Below are 18,606 nucleotides of genomic sequence, written 5' to 3'. Positions count from 1 at the left end.
ATTTAGATTTTCTCTACTAGAGGAAATACCTTAGAAAGTGACTATAGAAATACCACCTTACTATGTGAGAGGCGTTTACCCAGTGCTTAGAACTCTTTATCTTAGTAGTTTATTGGTTAAACTAACTTGTTATATTGTAAAATAATACATTTGGGGTTATTTATAAGGACTGGAAAATTTAGAAGAAGTAAGAGGTCCAAGAATATGTTTGAAATACATTTTCTAAGTTGGCACAATTTAAAGCTCTTAATTAGACTCTTTATGGGACATCAACTTATAGTAGGCTAATAGGCCCAGAAAAAAATATCCAATTACCCAAAACGAAGACTTTAAATATTTTACTGCTGTCTTAAAACTTTGAATTAAACTGTGAGCTCAAAACTTACGATTAGTTTTTGTACAGTTGTTATAGTATTTATATTGGGAAATAATAGATTTTAAGAGGATGGTATTATAAAAACACAAGAGAAAGAGTTATCCATCTATCCTTTTACCTTCAATGCCAAAAGATCCCAAACAGATACATCTTATTTTGAAAATCATCATCTTTAGGTAACTTTTTTCACTTTTTAAATTTATTTTCTCATTTAGTCTGTAAGTTCTTGTTCCTTGTGTCTAATTGAACTTCCATAAAGCAGATACTTATGGACATAGAGGACTAATTCCCAGCTCACCTTGCTTCATGTATGTTTTTATCTTCTTCAGAAAGTGAAAAAAACACTAACCTTTAAAAACAACAACAAAAACCCTGTTGTAATAATCGTTATATTGGTGTATTTCACTAAAAAACTATAAAGTTTAAAATGTTACATATAGACATCGTAGAGCCGTAGTTTGTTAGCAAATAAATACCATTTTTAATTTAAAAATGATTAAATGTAAAATCCAACATGAGACTGTTCGTTTTTGAAGGGGAAGACAAATTACATAGTTCCTTGTTTTAATTGTTTAGAACCTAAAACAGAACTTCTGTCAAATTTACTTTCTACTCTATTAATATATATGATCTTAAATAATTTCAGTCCTTATTAGCTATTTTTATCTAAGCCACACTAGTTTATGGTCTGACACAATCCCTGTTATAGTTTCTGATAGATCCTGTGTTTTATAAAAAACTGTTTAAATACCAAGTCTCCAGAAGAGACTTCTACATAGTAACTTTGCATCCTTCCTGGGTTTCTGTTGCAAGGGTAGGAGGAGGTTTATCCTAATCTTATCCATCCCCAAGTTTACCACCTTATAAATGAAGTCTGTTACCAAATCCAGCAAACTTGTTACTTACAAACTTAAAGATGGTCTCCAGGCAATCCTTGATTTAAAACATTTTAAATAGTACTAAATAGTATTCCTTACAATGACCTTTCCCAGTGTGTTCAAAGTTATTGCTAATATCCTTTGCTATTCACCATACACTGAATTTTAAAACCCACTAAAATTATTGAATAGCTTTATCAACATCAATATTGGTGCTAGAAGAAGACTTAGTTCTTAAATCAGATTTCAAAACGTGTTTAGAAGAGCTCAAGGGTTCTGCAAAGATGTCTCAGACATACAGAGCACTGAGGAATGAACACATTGGGCTAAACGTAACCATCTCTTCCAACCAAAAAGCAAAACCAAACCTTTTTGCTGTTAGAAAGAATTATAAAATAGTGACCTCACAGTTTTACAGCGTATGCAGAAATGTTTCATGTAGCTTTCTTAAAATGACTTGATAAAAGCCAAGGACATAAAGCATAACTCAGTGAATAGAATTCTCTAGTGCCAAGCGAAAGCATCTCTGAACTAAATAACTTACCAGTAGTCATGTAATCGATCTAAGGAAAAATTAGATCCAAGACTATGTAGAAGAGTAAATGCTTAATTCTTTAGACCCATACTATTCAAAGTGTATTCCCATGTTGGCCCATAAACTATTTGATGCAGGTCCACATTAAATAAAGAAATTGAGGATAACCAAATTTTTTAGAAACTTTCATGGTAATTCCCTCAACACCTAAGTGCGAGTGTATTTTATAAAACTATTTGTCCATGACAGATTGAAAATTTAAAAAAAGGTCCTTTATCACAGAAAGTTTCTCTAAATATTATTTGCTTCATTGGCACTTTGGGATAGAAACTAGGTAATCTGATGTTCTCTACTATTGAGGTCCTGCCGTGTTTATCCTTTGTTGCTAATTTGAGAGCTAAGAAATGCACTGTATCTGGAACACACATGATGGGCGTCTTGCTATACAGTTCAGATGTCTAGCTGGCATTTCAGGTAGTATGGAGGTCTGGGACATACCTCCAGAGAAAGCAGGGGTGTTCCTCAGAAAGAACTCGATATTTTATATTCTAATACTTATGATTAATTTTATCACTACAGACTATTCTTGTTCAGTCCTGGTATCCAATCACAGTGGCCACAAATTCTAGAGAGCAGAAGAAAATATTGGCCAAATATTTGCTGGAGACATCTGGTAACTTAAATGGTCTGGAATACAAGTTACATGATTTTGGCTACAGAGGAGTTTCTTCCCAAGAGGTAAGAAACTGAAATGAACTTCATTTAATAGAATGTGGTTTGTTGGTTAAGATTACCATTATAAATTTGGGGGAAGTTACTGATACTGATCTTGGTTCTGAATAGGCTACATTTTGAAATTCCAACATTCAGTCAATAGATGCACATTTAGTAGCTCCTATGTGTTAGAGCCTCTGTTTACAGTATGTGGAATGAAGCTTTCAATGAATGTCCCTATCCTTAATATATTGGAATGGATGGACAGACAGTAAGATAATGTTATATATTATAATAAATATAGCAGGTGTCAGATAACACAGAAAAGCACAAGGCAGAGTAACGGAAAAGAGGCTGGTGGGAAATGAGGGTGGGTCACTATTCAGTAAGTCTCTTGCAGAAGGTAACAGTTGACTCCTTAAATATTTAGGAAAAACTGAATCTTTGTCATAGGAACTGTTACCTCTGATAATAGTTAAATATCTCTCCAAGAATAGATGAAGACAGCAACTCCTTTGAGAGATCCACTCTATACCTCAAAGTATAGGTCTTTTTCTTCTGTTGGACTTTGGTTTGTGGTCTCTTTTCCAGACTGCTGGCATAGGAGCATCTGCTCATTTGGTTAACTTCAAAGGAACAGATACAGTAGCGGGAATTGCTTTTGTTAAAAAATACTATGGAACGAAAGATCCTGTTCCAGGCTATTCTGTTCCAGCAGCAGAACACAGGTACAAGTCTGTTTTTGTCCTCCTAAACATTTGTTTTCTAAAATGACGTTTTTCACTTTTGTATTGATGATCCAGTGATGTTTTGCTTATAAGCCAGGAACTATAGTAAATCTTCACAAATGTAAGCAATACAAATTCAGTATTTATACTAGGTATTAAAGATTAGTATCAGAGAGGTAGAGAACTTTGAGCCATCCTAATAAAAACTATTAAAGAGCTTTTCTTTTGACTTACATTGCATGTAAGTTTCAAGAACTTTTTCAGCTGCTCTATTGCCACATGTTTTATTTGTAAATCTAGGAACACTCCCTGTAAAACTTGGTCACTTTTTCCCGGTTCCTGCTTTCTACGTGCCCTGCAAGTAGCCACCTGGATGCAGTACCCTCGATTGGAGACGAGCAAGGCCCTTTGATGAAAGGGAGAGAGTTGAGATTCTCTTTATGCCTCCTTATCGGTTATGGCTAAGCCAGCTCAAGTTAAACTAGAAGGCAGTTATGATCCAGAGTGCGGCCGCTCTGCTCCCAGAGTAACTGTATTGAAAGTGGAGTTTTTACAGTGTATGCCAAACCTGATTTCTGGTTCTTAATAACAAAAATTATTTACTGTAATCAGTTTGGGAAAGTTTATTAAGTTCTGTTGATATTTGGATTTCACAGGGTGCTAAAACCAGCAGTGAGTTTTAGAATAAAGCTGAGCTTTTATCCAAGGCAATCTACTGGGTGCTATAAGGGATAGAAAGATACAAGAAATTGACCATATCTTCAGTATAAAAATACTACACTAGCAACATTCTGCCTCTGTTGATGTAGTACTTTTAAAGGGGTTTAAGTGCTCTAGTGGTGCAAGGGAAGGAAAGGGAGGTGTTATCTCACTGGCAGGATCAAGAAAGCTTTTGTAGGGGCGCCTGGGTGGCTCATCCATTAAGTGTCTGCCTTCGGCTCAGGTCATAATCCCACTGTTCTGGGATCGAGCCCCAAATCGGGCTCCCTGCTCAGCGAGGAGCCTGCTTCTCCCTCTGCAACTCCCCCCTGCTTGTGTTCCCTCTCTCACTGTCAAATAAATCTTCAAAAAAAAAAAGAAAGAAAGAAAGAAAGCTTTTGTAGAGATGGTTGTGTGAAATCTTCACTTCTTGAAGGAATGGCAGAATTTAATGGCAGACATGGGAGATTGAGCATTCTCTGAGTAAATCTTTATTGCATGCCTACTACAAGTCAAGCATTGTCCTGAAAGAGTCGAGTGAATGTGTTTAGAGGCTGAAACATAAAAGGGATTTTGTTGGGAACATAGGGTAGACTCAGAAGACAGGTTAGTAAAAGCCCTCAAATTCATTTGACATTGAATGTTAACTGCACATGATGCTAGGTTAATCTCATTACTTCTTCAAATGGGAAGTGAGCATTGAAGTTTTGAGCATAAGGAGTTTTGTCATCAGAGAAATATTTTAGGAAGATTGTTTAGATAGCAGGATAGCCTATGAATTGACAGAAACAAGAAGTTAGGAGGCTGAATAGGAAGCAGTTGCAATAGTTTGGAGAGATGACAAGGTGCAGAACCCAGTGGCTCAGTGATCGGAAAGAAGTGGCTAAACCTGAGCAATGGCTTGGGAGATGAAAGTGCTAGAACTTGATGATTGGATTGGGGCTGGTAGAAGGTGGATTCTGCAAACATTCACGGGCATTGCTGTATCAGTAGGGCCTTGTTAAATACTCTCACAGTCAAGACTCACAAAAGTGAGAACACAGGGAAGTCATGAACAGATGAAGGTTCTAGGATTACAGTATTTTTATTTTGGACCTAGATGTATGTACATCTTCTAAAAACTTGAGTTTTTAGTATACTGCGGGTGCCTGGATAGCCCAGTGCATTGAGCAGCTGGCTTTTCGTTTTGGCTCAGGTTATGATCTCAGGGTCTTGGGATCAAGGCCTGCGTCTGGTTCCGCATTCAGTCTGCTTGTCCCTCTCCCTCTGCTCCTCCCCCTGTTCATGCTCTCTCAAATAAATAAAAAAAAAAAACACCAAAAAAACAAAAATGTAAGTAGTATGCATATATTAGACTCTTCACTGATGGTTTGGTTTCCACAGCAGTAACATCACGAGTGTGATACTATAAATCTGAGAATAAAGATAGATATGTCTTCCTTAGGGTTTTCATGTTAAAACAGGGTGAAATCCATTTTAAAGTCTCATAATATTTACTACTTTTGTGTATTTGACTCTTTATAAGAATATTTCAGGTGGTCTTAAATAGAAAAGTCTCTTAAACAATAGCATGGTATAGTGAAAGGAGCTTTGGACTGAAAGCTGGGAAATCTGAGTGACCCAGTGAACCCTACAGCTGACAGTCTGGGTGGCTTGGGCAAGTCATTTCTCTCTCCCTTCCTCAGTTCATCCAGCCAGCCAAACAAAAGGAAGAGCTAAAACCCCAGGTCTCCAACATCAGAAGGTCAGTGAGGATAAATGAGCTAGCGTGTAAAATAATTTCACAATAAGAGAACTCTAAAAGAGCATTGCCGTTGTTGCTACAAATATTTTAAGGAATGTACAAATCTGGACTTAAATATATGCTGTTATCATTTGTTTTAATAGGACTTTTCTGTTTTCTTCCCAATACACTGTCAGTTCACATACTCAGATTCTAATTTTGCCCTGGTCATATAATGGTTTTCACATTCCTGATTTACTTACTCTGAGAGTGACCAAAGCAAAGCCATGCTTTCTTATAGCCAGTAATAACACATTTTTAAAAACCCCACTGAACCCAAAGATGTGGGGAAAGTTTGGTTGACCAAAAAATTTAAGAGGTATTATACTATTTAATGTGGAACCCAATTTAAAATTGTACATCATGTGGTTAAGAAAATGCTTACTTTTTTGAGCTTATGTAAAACTGCCTTGTTAAACTATATAAGTAAAACAAAAATAAATCAATGGAACATTAAGGAGGAAAATAAATAAATATGGTATTACATAACCTTTCCCTCAACTTTGGAAAGATAGATATCATTTTGATTTGATGCTAGAAACTGGAATAATAGCATTAGAATTCACTGAACAAATATTTATGAGCTCCATATACCAAATACTATTATCAGAAGAAAAGGTGTTATAATTGGATTATGGAGGAAATGTCTACATATGGACTAAGATATAGATTTTGGAAACCCTTACCACAAAGGGATTTTTTTTTTTTTTTTTTTTTTTAAGCTTTGAGTGTTTGTTTTTCACACGGAGATAGATGGAGGAAAGCATGCACGGGATCAGAGCCTATGGTTAGATTGAAGGAGAACACAGCCTCTGAGGGAGACTGAAGAGGAACCATAGAAATAGGAAAAAAATAAAAATGGGGGAGAGGTCACTGAGGTCATGGGAAGGAAAGCTTCAAGAAAGTTCAGGTGCCAAAGAGAAAGCAAGTAAGATAAAAGACTAAAAACGAACAGTGAAGTGTGGTGGGTGATACAAAGAGCAGAGTTAGGTAACTGTATTGATAACAACACTGCGAAAACATCACTGTGTAGGTGACCAGCTTTACCTCTATGAGTTCATTCTCCTATTGCAAAGCTCTCTAGTGTTGGTATTCTTTGAGCTCAATTCTCTCCATCCTTAAAAAGACAGTAGTTCTTGATGTGAAGAAGGGACTTGTCTTTATCCATGTCTTAATTTTCCCTTTAGTCTGCAGATGCTGGCATGAAGTAGGGAGTTGGCTTCGTAGCTCCTGGCAGCCTCTGTCCTGGTCAGGAAGAGTGTTCCCTCTAAAATGAGTTTTATGTGAATAGACGTGCTGTCTCTCCATTTCAGACAAAATAGTCTCTGGGTCGCTAAGTCTTTCTAACCCTGAAGTGTACATGCTCTGTTAGCACCAGCATTTCATCGACAGCATGGGAAAATAGTTTACTCCAGTCCTTTAGAGGGAAAAACAAAACCCGTGATGAAATGACAGTTTCAATCATAGATTAGTATGACTCTTCAAACAGTTTTGAGATAAACTTGTACCCGCATGGGGTTATACAATAAATGAATGGGTTGTCTTCCCCTTATTTTACTTAGAAAAATGGACGGGGTAGAGATGAAAACTAGGAAATTAGGGAGAAGGAAAAATTCTTGGCATGAGGAGCTGCTAACAGTTTTCAGATTCATTATTAAATTGTTTGACTTACATTTATTAACCAAGAAGTACTTGTTACATATTATTCTAGTCAATAAGAAGAATCAGCAGTTTTTGCCTAATAGAAACTCTCACATTTTATTTCCCATCTTAATTATGTTTTGCCCAAGCTAAGTAGTAAAATTCTTACATTCCCTGGGTATGTATTAATTAGTAGTGGATACTCTATAGATGAAATAAATGGCTGCCTGTTACTGGCAATTTGAAGATATAACCAGTAAAGGGTTAGCTGACTATACGTATATATGGTACAGTACAAATAATTGCCTAAGTAATTGCCTTTAAGATTTTTAAAGTTGAAAAAGACATATTGTCCCTGCTATTATTGGTGTATGGTTTTGAAAATTCACAGAAGGGAGCCAAATGCTTGCATTGTCTAGCAAAATAATAGGAATATGTGTCCATTCTTTCTGACATCTTGGCATAATGTACAGCATGCATTCAGCAGGGGCTTTTTGTAGTTAACTGATCTGATTTGATTTTTTTAAGTAAACGCTACACCCAACATGGGGCTTGAACTCATAACCCTGAGATCAAGAGTCACATGCTCTACTGACTGAGCCGGCCATGCCCCCCTAGTGAACTGATTTTAAATGAGTAGGTTTAGGAATACAAAAAAAGTTGGGTGACTATGACTTTAAGAGTTAAAATAACTATGGGACAGGAATAAGATTTCTTATAGTCTTAAACATCAGCCAAGGGGTGGTGTGCCCCAAATAGTCAGTGAACCTTATGATGTGTATTCATTAAGCTCACTCACCTTCTTTGTGGGATTGATGGTGTAAATATAGTACATGAGATGTGATTCAGGAATAGATAATGTGTCTGCCTAAGTAAATCTCTGTTTTCATTTTGTTTCCTAGTACCATAACAGCTTGGGGGAAAGACCGTGAAAAAGATGCTTTTGAACATATAGTAACACAGTTTTCATCAGTGCCTGTATCTGTGGTCAGTGATAGCTATGACATTTACAACGCATGTGAAAAAATATGGGGTGAAGACCTAAGACACTTAATACTGTCAAGAAGTACAGAGGCACCACTAATAATCAGACCTGATTCTGGAAATCCTCTGGACACTGTATTAAAGGTAAATTTTAACACATAACTTGATTATTAAAATGCCTGTAGATGAGCTATATCAGGACTGTTTTAATTTCATTTGTGCACATGCCATTTCAGAACTATCTATTTTAGAATTGCAGCCCAGGGAGAGTAATAAATTTGTCCAAGGATACCCACAGTTCTGGGGTTATTTTTGTATCATCAAATAGATAATAACATCGAACAGATATTTTCTGCTTGAAAATTAAATTAATCCTGTGATTTGGTCATCAAGTTTGTGGTTTTTCTTTACCTACAAATCATTGCTATACCTTTGAAGTTTTTAGTGCAGAAGAAATACATGCAAGGTGACATGGAATAAAAACTCGAAAATACTTTTCAGGTAGTGATTCTTTGGAGATACTGTTGACCCTCAATGTAGCGTTGCTGCATTTTTTTTCTTTTCTTTTTTTGTTTTTGTTGGGTTTTTTTTTTAGCGTTCAGTAAGTCGACTTAGTTTGCCTTCTCTGAAAATCATTAGTAAGAGGTTATTTGATGCCTACCACTAGAAAAATACTGTGTTAGGTGCTTTACTTAAGCTGTGTCATTTAATCTCTATGAAGACCTTATGATAAATAGTACTCTTTTTTATAGACAAAGCAACAGGCTTAGGTTAAAATAACTTGCTAAAGGTCACACAACATGTAAAATATGCCAAGTGTCCAACATAGATCTTTCTGGCTTTCTTACCACACTCTCCCAGCTAAGTGATTAGATGATAAATTACTTACCCCTTGAGAAAGGTGGATATAGAACCAAGGAAGTCTTTTCCTATCCCGTTCAGTAACAGGCCATTTTGAAGGTCTTAGTCTGAAATACTAACAGATTTGGTTTTAGCAAACTTAACAGGTTTCATGTTTTCCCTGTTACCTAATAAAAATGTACTGACCTAGTTAAGAATAAACCAAGTCATCAATATGGAATTTTCTCATTGGTAAAATCTTTATTTAGGAAAAAGGAGTGATTGGGGGTAAATATGTGTCTGGTAGGTCTTTGTATCTCTGACCAAGCTTTCTGAGAAATTTTAGATCAGTGTTTAGGAATTTCAGCTGTTCTAAAACTTAGTAGGCAATGAATGAGTGGGATGATTTGCATAATATGCAGTTTGTCTTTTAAAAAATGGGTATCACCTTTAAATGAGAACTTCAGAGAAACTTGGGTTGTATACGCTTCATTTTCAGCTTTGTAGATGATAATTTCCTTGAGGTTTGTAATTCGGTTGGATTCATACTTGGGTTCTGTCAGATGAAAGAAGCTAAACTGGGCACCTGGGTGGCACATTTGGTTAAGCCTCCAGTTCTTGATTTCGGCTCAGGTCATGATCTCAGGGTCGCGGGATGGAGTCCTGCATCCTCGCGCAGTGCGGCGTCTACTTCAGATTCTCTCTCTCCCTCTGCCCCTCCTGCTCATGCTTGCGCTCTCTCAAATAAATCTAAAAAGTAAATGAGCCAAACAAACTGTTGGGCATAGGCAGAATAAATCCAATCATAATTATAGGTTTGTCAAATGATGTATTATATACCTATTAAAAATATGGTATTTACTGTTTTTGATTCATTGACCTCTGGGTCACAGGCCCAGCATGCTTTGACTGGGCCACTCTGTTCACTTATATTTACTGTTTTAATTTCCTAAAGATTTTTTTTCTTGAATCTGTACAATTTGAAAGATGGGAAGTAGAAAACTTGTATTTTGAGCAACTCTATGGTATACATTGACATGACAGAAAAATAGCATGCCTGTTTCTAATATAATCAAAAGGAATTGAGACTAAATTTTAGAAGGCTTGTATATAGTGTTGTAAAACTTTTTAAGTAATTTGATCCATTTTTATATTCTCAAGATTGTCTAGAAAGCAGTCATTTTTTTTTAACTGTGGAAAGCTTCTATACTTTTTTTTTTTTTTTTTCAGTTTTAGTTATTTTATGTTGGGTGTGTATTTTCCCCTACAGGTTTTGGATATTTTGGGTAAGAAGTTCCCTGTTACTGAGAACTCAAAGGGCTACAAGTTGCTGCCACCTTATCTTCGAATTATTCAAGGGGACGGAGTAGATATTAATACCTTACAAGAGGTATGTATTTTATATTAAAGTTCCAATAAAGCAATCAAGTTCCTTACCAGTTTGATAAATAGCACATTAATAATTTAAGTACAGCTCTGATTCTTTTCATAAATGTTTATGATCCTGTCTTTTCTGTTAAGTGCTTATTTATAAACACAGTTGATCCTTGAATAATGCAGGGGTTGGGGTGCCGATACCCCCTCCACCCAGCACAGTCTGAAATCCATATATAACTCCTGACTCCCCCAAAACTTAACTCCAAATAGCCTATTGACCAGAAACCTTACCAATAACAAGTCAGTGAACACATATTTTTCTATTCTATGTGTTATACACTATATTCCTAGAATAAAATAACCTAGAGAAAATATTAAGAAAATTATAAGGAAGAGAAAATACAAGTCTAGATGTAGCAGCCAGACCACACTTACTACTCTCTGTCCTCATTGGGCATCCTTGATGCTGTGACTAATGAAGTGTCACTATGAAACAGGAAAATGCCAGTTAAGGAACACTTCCTTGTATATAAAATGAAAAGTCTAGACACAGCTTGAAAAGGTGTGTTTTATTGGAATAGACTATGAAATTCCAGTGGCATTACTATGTGCTTTCTTGGAAAGTACAGAATGGTTTGTCACCTCTTCTAAATTAAGCATTGACTGTCATCACTATTGGTAGATGTAGCCTCTGTTATCTTAACATTTTTGCCTTTTTGCTCAAATAAGCTTTTAAAGTGCTATAACTTTAATACCTAAAATACTCCATAAAAATGAAGGCTGTCACTGATGCCATGCTGTACACTGTCCGCTGTTGTTAAGCACTGGTGTTTTACTGTCCATCCATCTCCGCTAGCACCCACAAGTCTACCAAAGGATTTTTTTGTTTGCAAGAATTTGGTGTGGTGAGAGTAAGGTCAGTACCCAAATTGGAACTAGTTTGTGTCCCAAAGATCCATTTAAAAGAAAGAGCTATGGCGTATAACAAAGTGTAGTTCTGTGGTGATGTGCATTCAGAGTTCCAGAGCAAGGTTTCTGGAACAGATCTCTTGCAGTTACAGAAGTGAGGGTTTTTCTCACCAGCTCTCCCAAACTGCCTTACCTAAATGAAAGTGGAAACTCCCCAAACAACTCTAAGACATTTGGTGTGGGGATGTTAGGGGCTTTCTTGTGAAAAGGAAGGAAGACAGAAGTCTGCAGTGAGAAGGAAGACCTGAGTACAGAGATCTCAGCGGGCATTTTTAATTGCTCTTGTCTCCTTAGCTCCGCTAAATTAAAGGTTTCTTACCTTGGTATCGGTTAAGAGCTGCTCCCCATACCTACACTTTAGCCAGTTTAGCAGGTGCCCTCACACACATTTCTCCCCTTTTTACATGAAAAATCATGGGCAGGGAGGGGCCTGTGCCATTTCCAGAGAGCCCATCAGCGCAGGGTCCTTCCCATGGCTCACACCCAGCAGTCAGCTAGCTTGTTCAGTCGGGTTTGTGAACTTCCCTGTAAAAACTGAAACTCTTCAGTTTTCTTTTTTTTTTTAAATAAATTTTGAGAATCAGCTTTAAACTTGAGGTTTGGTTTTTTGTTTTTAACTTTACGAACAAGAAGTTAAATATCGAGACAGATACTCTTTGGCCTTGGTGCAGCCTTGGTCAGAGATGAGTAGTCTGTTAATGCAGATGCACTTGTGTGTTGTGTGACCTAGAGGGGAATACCTGCTTTCTTCATCTTGGAGGGGGTTGAAATAAGTTTTCAGAAGCAGGAAAAGGAATTGTAGCAGTTTTGCTTTCTACATACACTAGACGCCTTAATTTTGAAAATGATGAAAAACTTAACTTCACAAACAACAGACTTCCCTGTCAGCCTCACTCTTGAACTTGGCTCTTCATGGTCAGTCTTCCCTGTAACGTCTCATGGAGTTGATGATATAACCCTGCCCTAGGTTTCTGTATACCGGAATCAGTCTACTTACTTAGGAAAAGAGGCAGAATCCCCTTTTGTGATAGACACGAAACTTGAAATGCTTTCTCACCAGCTGTTTCTCATTCCCTCATATCTTTCATTCCCCCAACCCTAACCACAGTCACGGTGGAAACACCACACATGCAGGCGCTTGGAATGAAATCCCCTCCTTTCACACTTACACCTTTTCTTTTAAAAGAGAAAATTTGGAGTGTAACTCTGTAGGCCTTACTCTTACCTCACCATGTATGGTGTTACAAAATGGCTCTAGGATGTTTTTATTCATCAGTATGGCTCAGGGAAAATAACCTTCCTCTTTCAGATCACTTAGTTTTTGTTTTTTAATCCTCTAGATTGTAGAAGGCATGAAGCAAAAAAAATGGAGTATTGAAAACATTGCCTTTGGTTCTGGTGGAGCTTTGCTACAGAAGTTAACGAGAGATCTCCTGAATTGTTCCTTCAAGTGTAGTTACGTTGTAACCAACGGCCTTGGGGTATGTCCTCCGACTTCTACACCCGTTAGTAACTTCTTTCTGTGTCTATTGCATTGAATACCTGCATTCTACCAAAGGATATGGTCCTAAACTCATAATATGTTGTCATGTACCACTGACCTTGACTCTAAACAAGGAAAGAAAAGAGACATGACTTGGAGAGAGGAGGAAAAATAAGATCTGAGAGATGAGGCAGTCCAGTCATTTCTTACAGCTTCAGTATTACACTTTTGAGTCCAAAAGCTGACCCATTTCAAGTGGGAATGTCAGCTCACCTAGCCATCACAGATTAAAGATAAGTGAGTGTGTAAGCACTGTCAAGTGGTTTAGGAACGTGGAGCATGAAGCTGGAGTTGTGATACCAGAATCCTGTTCGACTAGCCTTAAAACATGAGAACCCAACGTGCCTGTTTCAGGCATCTGAACTGCAGTCACCCTGGCCCTTCATAGACTCTTGAGAATCTATAAATCCAAAGGTGGGAGTGGGGGAGACTAAGATCTCCTCAGGACACCTGGGCTGGTTCCCTGCTTTACCTCATTCTGCCCGTCTTTGGAAAGTTCTGGGGTTGATTCACTACTTGCTTCTGTTATGTTGGCCTCCTACCTTTCTGATCTTTAAACAAACCTTCTGTTCTCTTCAGGTTCTCTAGATCCTCTTTGCTTTTCACAGTAACAAAGAATAAAGTAACAAAAGGAAAGGTTATCAAGTAATGGAATGGAAGCCTTTACCTTAGTAAATATCCTAGTTCCCTTGCCACAGATTATGTACAGTTGACATAGTTATTTTCCCCCCAGCAGCATGCATGTGCTGTACCTGAGTCACTTAAGGGTAATTCAAAATATGAAAGATCCCTGAAGGGTCACATGTTAACTTCAGCGACTTCCTACAGCTAGAGTAGTAGGTATCTACAGTGGTAAGGAAGGATATTCAAGACTTGGATTTTGTTCGTACGTACGTAACAGAACACTGTGTCCTCCAACACTGGCTGGAGGTATACTTCTAAAAGCTGGATGTAGATTTGTTTCGTTATACCAAAAAGTACCTGAAGTTTATGTACGAATTATGTATAAGCTTTCTTCTTTAATGGCAATTGAGTAGTCTCCTTATTTCTCTTTCTTCCAGATTAATGTCTTCAAGGACCCAGTTGCTGATCCCAACAAAAGATCCAAAAAGGGTCGATTATCTTTACATAGGACACCAGCAGGGAATTTTGTTACACTTGAGGAAGGAAAAGGAGACCTTGAGGAATACGGTCATGTATGTTATCTATGCTGATCTTTTTTTTTTAACAGTAGGTTAGCTTTCCAAATTAAAGGGGACTCTTATGTTGTATTTTTAAATTTTCAGAACAAATTTTTTCTTGAAGGACAAAGTACTTTTGTTGTAAAAAGTGTACAAATGCTGACCTAGCCTACCAAAATTAGATGAAGGGGCTAGATCATAAGTGAGTTTGTGCATATAATGGGTGAAAAACTTTAAAAAAAAAAAAGATAAAAGTTCTTCCAGGTAGTGACCCACAGGGTAGTGATTGATATCTTCAACAAGGTTTTGTGTATTTGATCTTACTCTTACTGCCAATTTAGCAGCAAATAATTTCTGAAGAGGAATAGCCAAGAATACTTAAAGGAAGCTATTTATGCTATAGTAAAACTTCGGTAATTTTAATAAAGGAAGGGCTGTCCAAATTCTGAGATGTTAAAGATAATTGCATTTTTTTAAACCTAACAGAATCCAGTCGAGATGGTTTTCTTTAGTCTTGTGATTCTCAGAGCAAATCTGGGCTTATTAAAAAAAAAAAGCAAATTATGTTATCTTAGTTATCTTACGATATGAAAAGCTCAGGACTGGATTCTGATGGCATTATAATAATTGGTGAAACCTAGACTGAACCAAGTTTTCTGATTCAAATCAACCAAACTATAAAAATTAATATTGTGCTGAAGTGGGCCATGTGATCTAATGGTCCTTAACATGCAGAAGTACACTTATATTTGTGAACTCAGAAGTTACAAAATTGTAAGCCACTGGATTGAAAACAAACATTCACTTGTAGAGGGCAACTACTCATGAGCGTTCATGTTCTCAGAAGTAGTACCAAAAAAAAAAAAAAGTTTACACATCACTATGATTCTTAATACCATATCTGATATTCTTGTCTTTAATGAAAAGTATTAGTCCCTAAACTTTTAGGTCTAGCCTGCTGTGTAGGGCTTTGGTAACCTTCACTTCACTCTTATAGCTCCCAAGAGTTTGCTGAATTCCAGATGGACTAGAGTCACTTAAGATGCAGTCCTAACTTGACTTTAAAAAGGCACTGATTTTAAGAGTATATAGATGATACTCTAGAACGTTTGAGGCAGTAATCAGTTATAATCCTAAGTGGCATTTTGATTTAAGAGTAGGAATCACCATTCTTTCATAGTACTTAACTTTATGAAAGAAAAGGTCATGCACCTCAATCTTGATGGAAAACTGAGGCATGACAGATTATGTCTGTGGGTATTTTAAAGAGAAACTGAAGGCAGGCGGATAGTTCCTTATTTACCAGACTCAAAAGGGGATGTAGGTTTAATCTCGGCCGTTGTTAGCCCTGCTTAGATCAAATGGATTACATGTATCAGTCACTTCTGCAGTATACACAGTTTTTAAATCGGTCACTGTGCATTCATCAAGAAATCAACACTTACTTTTGTTTCTGGTTTGGTTTCTTGTTTTTTAGTCCAAAACTCAGTGACTAGGAAATTTATTAAATTCCAGGGTTTGGTAAGTTTAATCAGTGTTGAACCTGTTGTCTAGGAACAAGGGAAGGTCTGGCAGGCTTCCCTTGCTCACTGTCAGCCATGACTCTTCCGGGCAGCTGAGCAACAAGCATCTTCTACCTGAAGACAGAGATGGATCAGCTAGTGGGGTTGTTTTCCCTTCAAGGAAAAATTTTAAGAATATTTAGATCATTGCTGCTTTGAAAGCTAAATATTTTTACATAGCCTTTTTGGATACTGCCATGCGCTCTGCCTGCTCCACCAAGTCATTTCATAATCTGAACACCATCGGACGTCTATTTGACTAGTCAGTCTGATTCATCAAAGCATTCTGAAGTACTGTGCTTGATAGTCTAATATGACCGTTACATCTTAGTATTGTTATGTTTGTGCAGGATCTTCTCCATACGGTCTTCAAGAATGGGAAGGTGACAAAAAGCTATTCATTTGATGAAATACGAAAAAACGCAGAGCTGAATATCGAACTGGAAGTAGCACCTCATTAGGCTTTATGACTGCGTGTGTGTGTGTGTGTGTGTGTACGTGCATGCACGCACCTGCACACCTGCGTGTGAGTATGTAATGTTTATTGTACAGATGTGTGGGGGTTCCTTGTGTTTTATGATACATTACAGCCAAATTATTTGTTGGTTTATGGACATACTGCCCTTTCATTTTTTTTTTTCCAGTGTTTAGGTGATCTCAAATTAGGAAATGCACTTAACCATGTAAAGGATTAATGCTAAAGTAAGCTTTTTAGGGCCCTTTGCCAACAGATAGTAATTCAATCTGGTATCGATCTTTTCACAAATAACAGAACCCAGAAACTTTTATATATAACTGAAGATCACATAAAACAGATTTGCATAAAATTATCATTGATTGCTTTATGTTTATATTTAACTTGTATTTTTGTACAAACAAGATTGTGTAAGATATATTTAAAGTTTCAGTGATTTAACAGTCTTTCCAACTTTTCATGATTTTTATGAGCACAGACTTTCAAGAAAATACTTGAAAATAAATTACATTGCCTTTTGTCCATTAATCAGCAAATAAAACATGGCCTTAACAGAGTTGTTTGTGTTATTGTACAATTTGAAAATTATGTCGGGACATACCCTATAGAATTACTAACCTCACTGCCCCTTGTAGAATATGTATTAATCATTCTACATTAAAGAAAATAATGGTTCTTACTGGAATGTCTAGGCACTGTACAGTGATTATACGTTGGTCATTGTATTGTACCAGTGAAATGCCAAATCTGAAGGCCTGTACTGCAATTTTATATGTCAGATATTGCCTGTGGCTCTAACATGCACCTCAAGATTTTAAGGAGATGTTTTTAGAGAGAATTTCTGCTTCCACTATAGAATATATACATAAATGTAAAATATTAACAAAAGTGGAAGTAGTGTATTTTAAAGTAATTACACTTCTGAATTTATTTTTCCTATTCTATAGTTGATATGACTTAAATGAATTACTGGAATGGGTAGTGAGTGTACTTATTTTAAATGTTTTGATTCTGTTATATTTTTCATTAAGTTTTTCAAAAATTAAATTGGATATTAAATTGTACGGACATCATTTATTAATTTTAAACTGAATCCCTCAGTAAATAATGCTCAAGCAAGTTCATAAATGAGGATAAATTAAAGCATGATGATATGAGTTTGAATAGAAGAATCTTAACTAAGAGTCGTAAGTTGGCTATATTCAAAGTGTTCAACATCAAAATGTTCTAGAGTGATTAGGTTCTGAGTCAATTTGTTTCATGATTCTATTTACATCTGTTCTAAGGCAGGAGTTGGCCGACTATGGCCCACAGGCCAAGTTCAGACTGCTCTCTCCTTTTTGTAAATGACTTGTCTATGTCTATGACTGTGTTCTCAGGACAATGCAGAAATGGAGTAGTTACATAGTGACCATATGACCGAGAAAGCCTGAAAAGTTTATTACCTGGCCCTTTGCAGAAAAAGTTTGTCGACCCTTGGGGTCTAAGAAAAGGAGTGTGTGCCTTGAAGTTTAAGAGATAAGGAGCTTGTCTTTTGTCATTTCTGTTCTTATTTAAGAATTTGATCTTGGAAGACCGATTCTGAAAGCTTTAACAACATGACATTAAATGTGAAATTTTAAAAATTGAAAAGCCATAAATCATCAGTCCTAAACAGTTACATGAGAAAGGTATTTATCCGTAGAATAACGTCTCTTAAAGAACATGGTTTTTGCAGGTGATTCTAAACACTTGTTGAAGAGTTTTCATCCTGTAGTTCCTGGTGGAAAATAAGCTGATTCTTTTAAATGTATCTAAGTAAAAATTAGTACTATTAAAAACACAGCTGTCTTCACAAAATGTGCTAAGGGGCTTATAGAGAATTAAAAAACCGTATTTATTACCAAATAACTTTGATAACCACCTATAAGTTTGATTTTGTTTAAACATTGGAATTCTACTACACAGAGTATTGTGTACTGTGAATCTCAGCAGTTTCAGAGCAGCTAGAGCAGTGTTATTTTAAAACTTAGCAGTGAATGCCAAAACCTGTACGTTAGTACACGGCCATAGATTAGAGAGGGTGGGATGATTGATTCCGTTAGCCACTTGGAACTGATTAATCTGAATTTCTGTGACTAAGCACTTACTATTTGGCCATCCCATTCTGAGTAGCAAATGGTTGACATAGTTATCAAAGAGAATTCTGCTCTGTGTCACCTTTAAATCAGCCTGACTCTTCCAGACAAAAGCAAATGGCATGTATGGGTTTGCTTAAGTCATTAGATTTGCAGTTGACGTCAATTAATCCCTCTCGATTCACAATATCCTGAAGTATTTGT

General features: G+C 36.6%; 1 protein-coding gene and 1 long non-coding RNA gene across 2 annotated transcripts in view; one reads left to right on the top strand and one right to left on the bottom strand.

Moving 5' to 3' along the window:
• Positions 1-17,349, top strand: part of NAMPT (nicotinamide phosphoribosyltransferase) — a 37,690-nt gene extending 20,341 nt beyond the window's left edge. The window contains exons 5-11 of the mRNA XM_040644380.1: positions 2,369-2,527; positions 3,095-3,231; positions 8,257-8,482; positions 10,449-10,568; positions 12,865-13,005; positions 14,129-14,263; positions 16,161-17,349. Coding sequence (XP_040500314.1) covers positions 2,369-2,527; positions 3,095-3,231; positions 8,257-8,482; positions 10,449-10,568; positions 12,865-13,005; positions 14,129-14,263; positions 16,161-16,271 — 1,029 coding nt within the window. The 3' untranslated portion in view covers positions 16,272-17,349. The remainder of the gene's footprint in view (positions 1-2,368; positions 2,528-3,094; positions 3,232-8,256; positions 8,483-10,448; positions 10,569-12,864; positions 13,006-14,128; positions 14,264-16,160) is intronic.
• LOC121105864 lies at positions 3,238-10,442 on the bottom strand. Its single transcript, XR_005838630.1, has 3 exons — positions 9,627-10,442; positions 9,228-9,314; positions 3,238-7,130 (listed from the first exon to the last, which is right to left on the bottom strand). It is a non-coding gene; the product is annotated as an uncharacterized LOC121105864 (long non-coding RNA).
• Positions 17,350-18,606: the final 1,257 nt, after the last annotated feature.

The sequence above is a fragment of the Ursus maritimus genome, unplaced genomic scaffold, assembly GCF_017311325.1.
Source record: "Ursus maritimus isolate PB19 unplaced genomic scaffold, ASM1731132v1 scaffold_3, whole genome shotgun sequence".
Taxonomy (NCBI): domain Eukaryota; kingdom Metazoa; phylum Chordata; class Mammalia; order Carnivora; family Ursidae; genus Ursus; species Ursus maritimus.
Note: the sequence above shows the minus strand (reverse complement) of the source record. Positions and strands in the feature narration are given on the sequence as shown.